Source organism: Astyanax mexicanus, chromosome 16 (assembly GCF_023375975.1).
Source record: "Astyanax mexicanus isolate ESR-SI-001 chromosome 16, AstMex3_surface, whole genome shotgun sequence".
In the NCBI taxonomy this organism is placed as follows: domain Eukaryota; kingdom Metazoa; phylum Chordata; class Actinopteri; order Characiformes; family Acestrorhamphidae; genus Astyanax; species Astyanax mexicanus.
The window spans coordinates 14,621,328-14,635,921 of NC_064423.1; the positions used below are offsets into that span (position 1 = coordinate 14,621,328).

General features: G+C 36.0%; 1 protein-coding gene across 3 annotated transcripts in view; it reads left to right on the top strand.

Annotated features, from left to right (window-relative positions):
• Positions 1-4,034: 4,034 nt before the first annotated feature.
• Positions 4,035-14,594, top strand: part of tjp3 (tight junction protein 3) — a 36,501-nt gene continuing 25,941 nt past the window's right edge. The window contains exon 1 of one of the 3 annotated variants that reach the window (XM_007252647.4): positions 4,035-4,150. Coding sequence is in view for 2 of the 3 variants with exons in the window: in XM_007252645.4 (XP_007252707.3) it covers positions 13,088-13,111 (24 nt within the window). In the remaining variant the exon portion in view is untranslated. Of the gene's footprint in view, positions 4,151-12,868; positions 13,112-14,594 lie in introns of those variants that run through there. The other 2 variants (XM_007252645.4, XM_049465649.1) reach the window with 2 other exon arrangements.

Here is a 14,594-nt window from a genome sequence, read left to right on the forward strand (position 1 = left end):
ACTGAAGAAACACAAGAAGATGAGCAACATAAACTGTGCAGCATTAGATTCAGAGCTTTACTCTACAAGGTGGAATATGGAGAGTAATTAGTGCCATAATAAAAAGCAAACTCTACTGTGGAAAAATGTAAATGTGAACCACAAGATGCATTGCTTTTCCTCACAAAAATGCATAATATTTGTCAAAATGAAATGCAAAACCACTATTACATTACATTTTACTGCACTTGATATCTTTATTAAAAAACAATACACAAAAATTTACATTTTCAAAACCAAATGCTGAAAAAAAACTCCCTAAAATGCAATCAGCTCAATGGCATTGTATTCCACTGTGTGCTGCTGCGAATGTTCAAAAGCAAATCACTGTAAACAGGATTGCAGTTCGTCTAGGAGCAGCACGGTATTCAAGCCAAAATGAAATGTAATCACTGTCCAATCAGAAGCCACTAATGAACCTCTGTGATGGGCCTGAGGAACCAGTCAAAGTAAAAAGTTTATCCAAACAAACCCACACCACCCACGCGGACCCCAAACACACCCACAGGACTCCATGTGGACCCGGGCTTAGCTAGCTTCCACACCCCGCGTGGTCCACACCAGCAAACCCCAGACAATTAACCAGAGATCAGTACTCTGGACTGACCACTCCTGGGCTTAAAAACAGCGTTCACACTGGAACAAATGCACTGGAGTAAGCCAGCACCCAGGACCAGAAAAAAGACCAGTGTGAAAATGTACCAAGCATAAGAACCGAGTCAAAACCATTTTAAAATCTACTCAACTCTGAAAAGCACACAGTCGTGTGTAACTGTGCCAACCTTTATAGAATTAGAGAGTTTATTTCTTCTTATATCCTGTAGCGAAAGACATTTTCTTTGGTTTAAAGTACAGCTATACAGCTATTTCAGGAACACAATGCCTGAAACTGTTTGCATTTTAAGGAGGTCTGTGTGCAATTCTGACATGAATTTTTTGCTTTTGAAACTGTAAATTCTTTGTTTTGTTTTTCTTTTTTCAATAAAGAGAGATCAAGTGCAGTGAAATGTAATGTAATAGTGGTTTTGCATTTCATTTTGGCATGTATTCTGCATGTTTGTGAGGAAAATCAAAGCATTTACATTTTTCCACAGTGCAGGTTGCAGTGTCTAATAGCGTGCACAGTGTTTAAAGTGGACACAGTGTTTAAAAACTCCAGCATAACTGCAACACTGTCTGTTCCATTCGTACCAGCGCAACACACCTCAACATAACATAAACATAGACGGTAATAGTCTATAATCAGTAGGCCTACACTATTGCCCCAGGACATTTTTACTAACTATGGGGTGGAGTAAGATTTGTAACAGAAGAAGTATATGATTATAGAGACAAAAAAAAAAAAAAACAATCACACAGTAATAATCCTGAATTTTACTATATTAAACACGGGCCATTCCACCGAATGGGTGCCTTTTGCTTGTTGTGACTCTTCCAAATCAAACATATTTTTTAACATCTTTTTCAACTCTGAATCTAATAACACATGTATTTAACTATTCAAAACATGTACTGGTCAAACCCAGGTGGCTTTACTTAAATTTTTTATTCGAAAATAGTTAAATTCTTCTCAGTCCTGTTACCGAAACTTTGAAAAGCTTGTTTTAAAGCAAGTTCAAATCATTTATATTTATGATAAAAATCACTATATGTGCATGCACATTGTATTTTTCTGAAATATGCAAAGCCATTTTTATCTTATCAAGAAGATCCAAACTTGAAAGTGACCAAATTTATTATCACACAATTAATTAAACAATTGGATAAATGATGAACAAAACAGAATTGGAAAAAAAGTGGATTACATTAACTAATATTCGCATTAATAAATCAAGTTACTGGCACTCACTCCTGTTACTTTTTATGTTTTGAGTAACAGGATTGAAAGTAAAAGAAATGAGTTTTTAGCATAGAATTAGCAAAATAAAAAATAAAAAAAGCTAAATGGTGGCTATGCTAATAGCATGAGGACACTCCGCACATTCTATTGATTTTCCCTAAATTTGTCTTTTAAAAACAAACAAGTAAGATCTAAGAATTATTTTAGGTAACAGGACAGAATGTTGAGATTCAGTTATAGTTACAATACAATCAAATATGCAGAAAACAAATGAGGGAACTTAGTTTTGGTCTTCTCATGATCTTCAGAAGAAAACCAACTGATGTCACTTTCTGTTGTAGATGTGACTTGTAGAATGTTTTTAGATGTTTCAGTTCGGGTAAAGTGTTACGGTTACAGGAATAAGTGAAACCCAGGGACACAACTTAAGTGTGTATTTTAATTTTAATGTTTTGGATATATTATGAAAAACTATAGATCTTTAAAGCATTGATGGGATTTGGAGTCAGACAAGAATGCAAAAAAATACATTTCTGAAGGATTTTCATAATTATATTTTATACTGAAGTTAGAGAGTATAGTTAGAGAGTGGGGACAGGTAAAAAATGCTATTTTTTCAGTGTTCTAAATAGTTTAAATTAAAAATGAAATGGAATGTATATGGATTAACTGAAGTAAGAGCTGTTGGGTAACTAGAAGAGTGTTAATGAGTCACTGAGAGGAATGGGAATACACATGACTGGAGTAAACAGATCAGAGAAAAGAACAGTTTCTCCCAGATACTGGCATAACAGAGCCACACCCTCCTGTACCTGCCGTCAGCCCCTCTGTACCAGCCTCCACTCCGTCCCAACCCAACTCCGTCCCGATCCCTCAGCGCCCGCAGCCTTAACATCTCACTGCAGTGGGCCGTTCTGGTGGAGCTCGGTCTGTGGGAGCGTCTCATCATATACTGGAGCTGTATTTGTCCTGGATACAAGTTTCATTTGTTTGCATGTGACCACAAAGAACGAACAAACAAATAAACAAACAAAAAACCACATTCAAACAGACGAGCATTGAATTCTAAAACATGTCAGTTGACTGTTCTCCGATCAGAAATCGGCCTATTACATTACACCTCATTTGCAACATGTATATCAGTACTTTTCTTCTGCCATAAAAAATGCAGATATTTTTTTTTCTTGCATATTTCTTGTTTGCTATTGGTAAAATATACTATTGCTTTTAAATAGTGCTACTTTAATTTTATATGTTATTTAATTTAATTTTATATATTTTGTAAATAAACTTGCTAGCTAAAATATGTTAAAACTGATTTTTTTTTGTTTTTGTAAAATCACACACCAAACCTAAAATACAGTGTATTCCTGTCATTTTACTGTACATTTTCCAGAGACAATTTATACAGGACAAAGACTACAAAATGTACTGGGGAATGTATGTAATTTATTTTTACAGTGTTTTTAATTTTACTCTACACTACTTATTATCAGTACACAATTGGGACGGAAAACTAAAATAAAATACAATAAAAGTTAATTTTAGCTATCCCATCACAGAGGAGTTAAGGAATAGACAATGTGTACTATAGAGGGACATTCTTGGGCAAACTGAACTGGTTCTACATTTCCAGAATGTAGTCAAACTCATAAAATTGTAGATATTTAATATATAAAACAAACACATTTTTTTGCTTTAAATAAATGTAGGTATTACAAACAGAAAAACACTGGTTAAGAAATAACACTTACTTAAAAGAAGTATTAACATTGTTTAAATAACCCAATACTGCGCAAATAAACATAAACATCCCATAAACATAAAAGAAAGGGTAAGCAGCTAGCTGGATTTTCAGCTAATGCTAGGTGCTCATAAACTAGCTAACGTTAGCTAAGTAGCTAAGTATCTTTAACCTACATTTAGAAACAAACTGTCAAAGGTAACTCAAGGCTACTATATCCGAATATATCCCAAGGGATATCAAAAGATGAATAGGAATGGGTCTAAATGTATTATTTTATTATTTGACTTTCGACAAAAATTAAAAATGTATATAAATGACACAAAAAAACTGTGCTCCCTGTAGCCCCTGTAGCCCCGCCCCCTGCTCTTCTCCTGCTCAGGTAAAGCTTCACCTAGCTCGAGCGCTGCGTGTTTTTAATAGAGAGAGAGAGATACTGAAACTGAGAGGAGGAACAGGTGTGAAGTTTGGAGCACCTGACTGTGGATTAAGCTTCGTTTCCTGGCTGTACTCGCTGTGAGAGAGAGGTAAGGTTGTTTAATTCTCACCTGGCTGTCACCGCTGTGTTTACAGTGTTTATACTGAATATTTTGAAGTGACTCTTCGTGAGAGGATACAGGTGGTGTGCTTTCTCTTGTTTTAGTCAGGTTTTTAGTCAAAAACGCGTCAGAAACTGAGTAGAATCAAACAGAAACAGCAGTGGGACTCACTATGGGCCGTGTGTCACTGGTTTTAGATGTTTTTAAGACGATAAAAACTGTTTAATTGAGCTGCTGATACTGATATAGCTGTAGTTCTTCAGGAATTCCTCTCTGAGGGCTGTTTGCTTTGCTGCTCAGCTTTTTTTCCACAAGAGCTTGACGGGTTGTTTGGTTAGGCTTGGCTGACTCCTGAGCATGAGTCATATTTCTAGTCTAAATAAGCTTTTACAGGTTTTAGAATTTATAATTTAAAGGTATCTAAATCTAAATGTCACTGGATGTGGTTTAAAACTAAGTTTCTTTAAGTAATTTTAGGGGTTCTTCAATTTGAACCTGTGGAGGAACTACTTAAAGTGCTTTGAGGAACCTTCAAGACAACTTAAATTGATTTAAGAAACATTTTCTTAAAAAGAAACTTAAGTAAATTTGCTAATGTCAAAATATATTTAATAAAATCATAAATTGGCTCTTTCCTGAACTTCATTTTAAAGTAAATATTTTACTGAATACAAATATACAAACAGTTCTTGTCCTCCAAACGTTTAGCTTTGTTGTAGTTGTCTAATTTTTACCTCTTTTTTCAAACATGCAAAATTTGGGTTGATTCCTGTTACTGATCTGGAATTATTTAGAAATGTAAAAAAGTTATTTTACTGCAGAAAAAAATGGGTTTTGCACACCGACACCTGTAGTCTGTAGTCAGAATTAACACCCTACATTATCTCCAGTGTCTGTAATACATGTTCTACTATAAAATCTTTATAGCAAATAAATCTAATTACCTACAATATTTAATAGTTTGAACTGTACTGTGAGAAGTTTCATTCCTGATTGAAAATACTTATACTTTTAGACCAGTGGTGGATCTTGGATTTTTCTGAGTAGGGGGCCATCAAGTGCCCACAATATTTATAGAAGGGCCAAGTATTAGTTAACCAGTCACATCATGTTTAAACAACATGTTAACACAGTTAGCGTACAGAGTTAAATATATGAAGTTAATTTTGTGCCAAAGGTTTTACACGAAATAATTAAATGTGGATTCAAAAGAAAAAAGTGTATGTTGTGTATTTTGAATATACTGCATATTTGCATATGAATTTTGATAGTGTTTGCTTTCACTTTTGTGTTTCTGTAGATTTTTCTGCTGGAATCTCTTTTTGGCAAAAAAGAAATGCAGCACAAATCTACGTACCAATTTTACTTGCAGTTTAACTGTGACATAATAAATGTGACAGGACAGGGACACTTCAAGGGGCTAATCAAATTTTAGCTGGCCCAAAGTTTAACCCATGTTGTTAAATCAGGTTTGGTACAACGGGTTCATATTGGGAATGTAACCGACAGCCCAATAACTGAGCATTACACCAAGATTAGAATAGTGAATTAGGGAATAGTGTAAAAGTAATGATAAATATGGTTGTGCTGTAGGACAGTACTTATCAAAACTGTGGCTCTATTAGTGCTATTCCTGCTTTAACGCTCCTGCTTAAAAAATGTGTTGTTAATGAGCTGGTTAGCTGAATCAGTTGTGCTGTGAGCAGGTGGTGCAAGGGCTGAGAAACACTGCTGTACAACCTGTGTGTCCTCTTTTTGGAACCTTTTGGATAAAAAAAAAAAGTCATTACTGTCTTGTATATGGTAAGCTGTTTCAGTGTAAAATCGCATCAATTATGCAAGTCTTAACTCGTGTCTTTTACATGTAAAAGTGAAATTACAGTTCTTTATAATGCAGTTCCAGCAGTAGAAACTCTGATATCAGTTGTAGAATGTTAATGAGTAGTAACATCAGATATACAGGATCATAGACTCATTCTGACTGGTCATATTACTAGGATGACATGTCCATGATGTAATTCTGACTTGTCATATGTTACCTGATATGTTACTGATTTACCTGGAGTCTCACTCTTTCTTATCTACGATTACATTCTTACTAGTAAAAACTTTACGTACAGTTTTTGATATTTATTATATATTTATTTCTAGTAAAAATCCTGAGACCACATATACAACCATTCAATGTATTTTTGATTTGTTTTATTTAACCTGATAATTAAAAAAAATAAGTGAATAGCCTGTAAGGACCAGTTATCAATAAACGTAAAATAAAAAATACTGCTAATATTATCTGTTATAGGTCTTGTATTGCTGGTCATTTTAAGCTATAATGGCCTGCCATATTTTTCTATGATTTGAATTTTACTTAATGTTGACCTTTATTTTATAAGCTTTACACTGTAATACCCCCCCCCCCCACCCTTTTCTGCACAACTAAATATGATCATCATACAATGTAGATCCAGATCCAGAGTAGATAAGCCAGTGTTAAATCAACACTGATGGTGTTAAGTTTACACTCTTAATGTAAAATAGAATACATTTTATTCCACCAGTGCTGGTTTAACACTGGCAAATGTACTGTGAGAAATCAGGATCAGATTAGCTGGCAAATCTGATATGAGGGGAATGTATTCTATGTTGGATAACAAAAGCTTCTTCTACTTTTTATCTTCTTCAGTCTCTTTCAGACGTTTCAGACCTCTCTATTTACCAGCAGAACACACAGCAAACATGTCTCAGCCAATCAAATGAATTGGGATATGGAAATAATGTTGCAAATTAGATAGTTGTAATGAACTCCCCCTTTAAGCTTAGCTAAAGCACAGTGTGTTGTGAATAAAACACAACTCCTAGTCTCTACAGCTACCAGCTTCTAACTGGCCCTTCTGGTTCTGCCACCTGTGCTGGTCTGTACTTGATTTTGAGTTTCAGTGAGGTTTCGACATACATCACTGCCAAACAACACAGCACTCTCTCAACACTGTCAAGTCCTGCTGTTCCTATTTGACTCTTCTGTATTAATCATCTTTTATTATCAATAATATGTCACTCTAAAGTTCTAGTCTGTGTGTGTTGTGTGTGCTGTAACTGTGATTCATCATGTCAATGTTAAATATAGGGCTGTGTATTGGTAAGAACTTGGTGATACTATACTTAACACAATAGAGGGCTATAGTTTCGATACTGTAAGGCAATTTATTCATTAATTGATCGTTTTTGTGAAGAGGATCTAGATCTAAAGATCATGGTTTAAATACAACATAAAATAAACCACTGTCTGACTCCACTTTCTACCTTTACAGAACCCCACTCCGATTTAGTATGATGCATTGTAGTTAGTTGTTTGGTGTACCTTCATTCACCTAAAACGTAAAAGTATTTGTATTTTTTAACGCTGGGTTTAATAGTAATTAAAAATCAGTACTGAGTTTTTGAGAAAACATAATATTGTGATACTTAGGTATATTAATATTTTTCTTACACCCCTAGTTACTTATAAAAGTTACAGGCATGTTAAATATGTATTTATTTAAATTTGCTTGTTTTTCACTTTTTGACACAATTTCAATCTACCATGACTGATCAGTTTCTCTTTACGGTGAGTTTATTTACATTTATTAATAAATGAACAAATGGAGATGCTTCAAAATGTCTTGGAATGAAATGTTTCTTTTTGTTCTATTTGCGGAGATATAAGTTTCTTGTTCAACAGAAATAATATTGAAACTAAGCTGTGACAACCTGTGTTGGCACAGAAACCTAGAGTTTTGGATTATTTGCCAGTTTGGCCCTACCACTCTATGCTACCCTATAAATCCAAATATTTGTAAACATTCCTTTTAGAATACACAGGTCTATTGTCTGCAATATAAGGTGCACTATCAATAAATGACTATTGTCTGGCACACTGGATTATAAGACACTAGTAAGGAACAGGGGTTTCGCCATGTTTTCCTTCTAATGCAACAGGTCTCGCAGCCGGGTGGTGAGACCGGTAAAGCTAAGTAAACAAAACTGTAATTCTAAAAAAAAAACATGTTCTTTTAAAGTCAAACGAGTCAAACTAGCTCTGGATTTTATTCTACACAGATTTCTTTCCTAAAAATGGTCTATTCTGTTTATTTACAGTAAGCTTAGATTTCCAGATTTCCACTAAGGCTGGGTGCAGCAGCATTAGCATTAGCATCTAACCTCCTGAAAGTGTGAAGTTGCACCCAATGCTGACACAGATATGCAAATGCACACAAAGAGCTTGTATCTGTAGAGAAGAACTGCTAATAGAATTGCACTCTCTGGAGCAACAAAATAAACATAAAGCTATTAAACACCATTAAGTTTAATGCCAGGTGTGGACTAGAGAGACATAAACCCCTGGCCTCGGAATGAGCTGTGCGGCAGTGGAACTGTATTCTCTGGAACAAAACTTTTTGGTATGATTGGTTACTCTCCTACCTGGTTAATCCCCCTGTTTATCTGGTAAAGTAGTGTTGGTAAAATAAAGCAGAAGTAGTTTTGCTGTTGTGCTGTGGATGTGTTTGTAGCTTTTATGAGGCAGAAGACTCATAGAAGTTCATCTTTTGCTGCACAGATTGCATTGGCGGTGACACTGATGTGTTTAAAAACTCCAGCAACATTGCTGTGTGTGATTCACTCATACTATCACAACACACACTAACGCACCACTGCCATGCCAGTGTCCATGCATTGCAGAGGACTTCCTTTCGGGTTCTGACCATTGAAGAACAGGGGGAAAAGGGAATAATAAAGTATGCAGAGAAACAGAAGGACTACAGGCTGTAATTATAGAACAACCAAGTGCTTCTATAAGCTTAGTGGAGCTAAAAAAAAATGGAAAAATGGGTGTTAAAAACAAAGAGGTAGTCATAATGTTATGCTTGATCGATTTACACGAGGAATGTAGAGATCAGTGAATTGTATCCATCCTGCTGGATACATTTGCTTGACACATGGCTGAGCGTGAGTAACAGTAGATGGAGCTTGAGTAAACAGCCTGCCTGTGCCCAGGGAGCAATCAGCAGTTCTGCAGGTGAAGGTGTTTACAGTTACTGGTGAGCAGACACACCTTAACACACAGCAGTGTGTCCGGCAGCGTGTTCGGCATTGTGTTTATCGTCGCTCTACAGCATGTGAATCTAATACCAACTCAAGGTACATTTCCAGCAACTACCAAAAGCTCAGTTACTGATTTACCTGCTGGCCTGCTGCCAGGTTTCTTACACCTGCACTGGCTCACAGAAAACGAACAGTGCTTCATTAGTAACAGGATATATTTGATATTTAAATACAGTGACATGAAATGCTTTCCCAACAGCATTTAAAGCTCAGTCTGAACTGAGGGACTGCAGCCAAAAGTAAGTCATGTGAAAGACCAGCTTTCGTAGACGATCCCGTTTTTCCAGGATCTGATGGTATGCACGATTACAAACAGCCCGCTGCTTCCTGATCCTGAAACTTTAGTGCACAACATACCATAGCCCTTTTCTAGGCCAGCTACAAAATGCTGTGCTTTATCAATCATTAACCAAGTGGGGTAATGATTCCCTGTGTAACCAGGGCACCATGCATTTACAGTGAGGCCAGTTGTTGCTGGGGAGGTTGTAGAAATGCTGTGGTATTTTTGTAAAGCTTTTGTTGTCATTTCTAACACCATGCTCTCATGTTTATATACTGTTACAGTACCAGTCAAAAGATTCTCATTTAATGTTTTACTTCATTTCTTTATTTAATTTATTTTCAATATTGTCAATCAATATTAAAAACATCAAGCAATTAAGGGTATATTAAACAAAAAAAAGTGTTTGTTCTCCACAATCCTCTGATCTAAACCTTATTAACTGATATGGTGATTTGAGGTGATTTGGGATGAGCTGGAGCTTCACAGTCTGTAGGAAAAGCAGCAACTACAGTTCAGGTGACTCGACCTCATGAAGACACTAAGATTAAAATATCAAGAGTGTGCAGATCTGTCCTCAAATGCGAAAAGTGGTATAAAACATATTCTGATTTGTTGTACAAACCAGAATTACATCAGCCCTGTCTTTCTGTCCTGTCTCCCCCTCTTTTTTTGCTGTCTGGTACAGACAGGTTGATGGCTAATTTCACTGGTACTCGTGAGCATGTGACAATAAAGGCAAAAAAGTTGAACGTTAAATTCATTTATGGCCAATAGAAATTTAACAAAAATGAACATTTATTTTTTACCTTTAGCCAGTACAGCAGTCTGGCCCCGCCTACTTAGAACTGTTTATTCAGTATTTTGGACTAATAAACTTCATGTTATTTATTCAGCAGTTTTGTCCCTCTCCCTTAATGCTGTTTATTTGCCAGTTTTACTCCGCCCACTCTGTACTGTTTGTTTGTTAGTTTAACAGGTTGAATCTACCTCCACAAACTAGAGTGATTAGAGGTGTTTTAGCCTAGAGACATCTTTCTTTACAAGGCATGATGCAGCACAGTTAATGAGAGCCTAAATAGTGTTGTAAGCACTGTTTACAAAACACAGTGGTGGTCAACCAATGTACAATTATTCCCACAGTTCTTTTCAAATTTAGTGAAAGATCATTACAAAACAGCAAAACACTTATTTTAAAATAACAGAAACTGGTGGGAACATGACACACGGAAACATGCAGATGCTTCATGTCATATATGCTTTCAGTGAGATTTCTCAGTGCACCATAGCATTACACTCAGCATTTTGACATAGAATTAAACCTAAAACAAGAAACAGAATTTTTTTATGTTTTTGGTATTGTTAATAGAAACCTGGAGAGTGACGTATGATGCAGGATATTTTTTGTGAGACTGAGCAAGTATGAATATTTCTGTATTTAATTTCTGTAAAGTAACTATTGAAAGCTGAACCTACAGAAGCTGAAGTTTAATCACTCTATATTGGTTAATCTTTGGTACTCTTTGGTAGTTTATAGTACAGTTTATGGCATGTGAGCTGCAGAACTACAGCCTTTCATTTGGCTTACTAAGTGTTTTCAATATGGCTTTAGTTTGGGATTCATAGCTACAGACTTCTATTAGATATACACTAAACGCTATTGCAAAAGGTATTCACTTGCCCATTTAAATCATTGAATTCCAGTTTTGCGATCACTTATATGGCCATAGGTGTATACAAGCAAGCAGCCAGGCATGTAGTGTGCTTCTACAAACATTGGTGAAAGAAGCTCAGTGAATGCCAGCATGGCATTGTGATAGGATGACCCATGTGCAAAAGCGTGGGTTGACATCATATTAAACCCTTTAGATTAAACATGGGCTGACACTGACGTTCATATGCATGCAAACGTAACTGTAGGTAATATTATACAGAAAGATAAAAAATCATGCACCAAACATCTGGGATTAGATATAAGGCTTATTCCCTTCCTCTACTCCCAAGAGGATACTCTACTCTCCCACTCACTCACTATTAGACAACATTAATAATCTCCTGCAGCAAACAGCTCAGTTTCTGTGGCCGCGTATGATCTGATCCACAACCTTTAACCCAAAAGTAGACCAGTAGACTAGACATCTTACAGCTAGGTTGTAATTAGTATAAATTATTAATAATAACAATAGCAATAATAAAACTACTGACTTAAAGTTGCTGCTGAATCCATCTCTGGTTATTAGGTATGTCAGTATAATTACATTATTCACTTATCGTGACATTATTTCTATGATTAAAACTGCCCACTATCCTTTTGTTAGTAATGAGAGCCCATTAATGACACTTTTTAACATATTTTTATTTGTTTTATTTGTTTAGCATATTTAAACATGTTTTCTTTCAAGTTCCTTGTCTGGAAATCAATATTAATTAAAAGCTAATTCCTCTTTAAATCAGAGAAACTGCATGGTTTTATCGCTTACTTGCCTGGATGATCTTGTATCCCTTGCCCCATGGTCATAAAACATAAGAATGTAAAACGAAGATAATCTTGTTGATTAGAATTATTTCTAAGACAATGTACTGTCTAATAAAGCATAGTTATTCTAACAGGCCAAGTAATTGCATTATTATTTTCGGTAACTTTAAATACACATTTACCTCAGTAGTGCTACTTAAAGTGACATAAAACATGTTTTGAGTTTGTGGCAAAGAGAAGTACTGTATTTGTTCACGGTTTTAATTAACTGTATTTACATGCTGTGTCAAATGACTAGAACAAAGAGAAAAACACCCTGCTTTTCCTGTACTGTTCCTGTAATGCAGTGTTTACCGTGCACTTTTTTGTGGTTTTCCTTCTCGACCTGCGCACCTAATTTAGCTGCCATGTTTATAGGAAGGTGTAAAGTACGTTAGATCAGGGACATCACTAAACTCCTGCTGGACTGCAGCCCTCTGTTCCCACTCCAAGATTTACTGAGAGAGTGTTTGTTTGTTTGTTTGTTTGTTTGTTTGTTTGTTTGTTTGTTTGTTTGTTTGTTTGTTTGTTTTTGTATCCCAGCCGAACCGGTTGGCAGGATGTTGGTTTAACTCATCGTGCCTCCAGCTGGATCCCTCTTAAAATTCGAGCCTCCTAAGGTGGTTCTGCCTCACTGGAGCAGAAAACAATGCAGACTGAGAAGCTCCACCTTAAAGCCTCGACAAAGCTAGTAATAGAAGGTATCTCGTGGCTGGGAAGGCTTGTGGGTGGGGCTTTCCATTGACTCAGGTGCTTTGTGTGCAAGGTGTTTTTCACGGACTTGTTCTCTGATAGGGTTTGTGTTGTTTCCTGTGGGTTTCCTGTGGAAAGAATCCAGCTAATCTTTGCTTTTGCTGGTGGGAAAAATGTGGTTTCCCAGAGAGAGCCGTGGTGGTCGGCGGTGGAGGTGACCGTTAGCTGCCTGAGGGCGTAGTCGCAGAGGTCACAGGTGTTTCTCTAGGAGTGTAGCGTGGAGAGAGAGAGAGAGATAATGGAGGTGAGGTTCAGAGATCTGGTGAGTACACAGAACTAATCCACAAGTTTTATTTATTAATGTTATTATAGTATCTGTTTTGTTGCTGCGGTAGTTGTTGTTTGGGTATTATTTTAATACTAACTGGAAAGAAACACTGCGCCTTGTTGTACAATGTATATTCCCTAGAGTATTGGGACACCTGCTCATTTATTGTTCCTTCTGAAATCTGTAAATTAAAGGAAAATAATTAATAGTTTATCTAGTTTACCTATTTGTTTGTGTTACTGTCGCTACTGTACAGAGAAGGAAAATATTTCTACTAGATTTTGAAGCATTGCTGTAAGGATTTGATTGCATTCAGTGACAAAGAAAAGAGCTTAAGTGTGTTCAGGTTGTTGAAACATCACCACCCCACCTCTTTCCCAACTCATCCTAACAATTCTAAATAGAGCTTTAGGTGCCAGTAGGTGCCAGTAGGTCCAAGCCGAAAAAACATGCCAGGATGGCTGGGCAATAATTTGAAATTTAATTAATCAACACTCATTCAAAACCTATAACCAAAATACTTTTGCTCATTATTATTTTTTTTTTACATTTTAAATTACTACACTTATTCATGTAAATGGAAAAACATAGTCACGTGACTCAGCCCTGACCTGTCTGTGACAGCAACCCAAGGAGAAATCCAACACAGGCCGAGCAAACTGAGCATCTCGAGCAGCTTATACAATCATTTAGTAATTGTAATTAGAGTTAAATGTTCAAATAATCTCGATATTGATTAGAGGTCACATCGCCCAGCTCTAATTGGCAGTACTTTACTACAGGGATTGAACAAAATGTGTTTGCATTTGCACATTTGTGTCAGTAATTATGTTTAGCTTAATGCATTCTTTAAAAGTTAAAAAATATTTAGACATTCTTCTAGAATTGTTTCAGGATTTTTAATAAATGTAGCTTTTTGATGTCAACAAAGAAACAGCATTTTAGCTTTATTTAGAGATGCACAGAAATGAAAAAGAGTGAAACATTGAACAAAATGAAACATATTACCTAATACAGAACATAGAAATGCCCCACTTTTTAAATAAACTTTATAGCCTGAATGTATTTTGTTTTGTTTAAATAAATAAAAAATCTCAGCAGACAAAGTACAACATATTTACCTCAGCAGTGCTACTTTAGTCATGAATTCATTTTGAAGCATTGCTATTCTAGTCACACAATGAGCTGGATATGTATCTAAGCATTGCTATTCTAATCATAGTTTTAGTCATAAATGTACCTCAGCAGTGCTACTCAAGTTACTTGCAAGTGAAACTTATTCCCAAAAACAAACAGATGCAAATGTTTGCTGAGGTAACCCTGTGTAGCTTGTGCATTTCAGATAGAAAAAAACAGTTGTGAAAATAATTATTTTTTAATTGAATTTATGCAAGTAAAAATGAACTTAAACCTGCCGGATGGTGGAGGGGGAGGGGGTGTTAGTATTCTGCTGCTGTAATGTCCCAGATATGGCTAG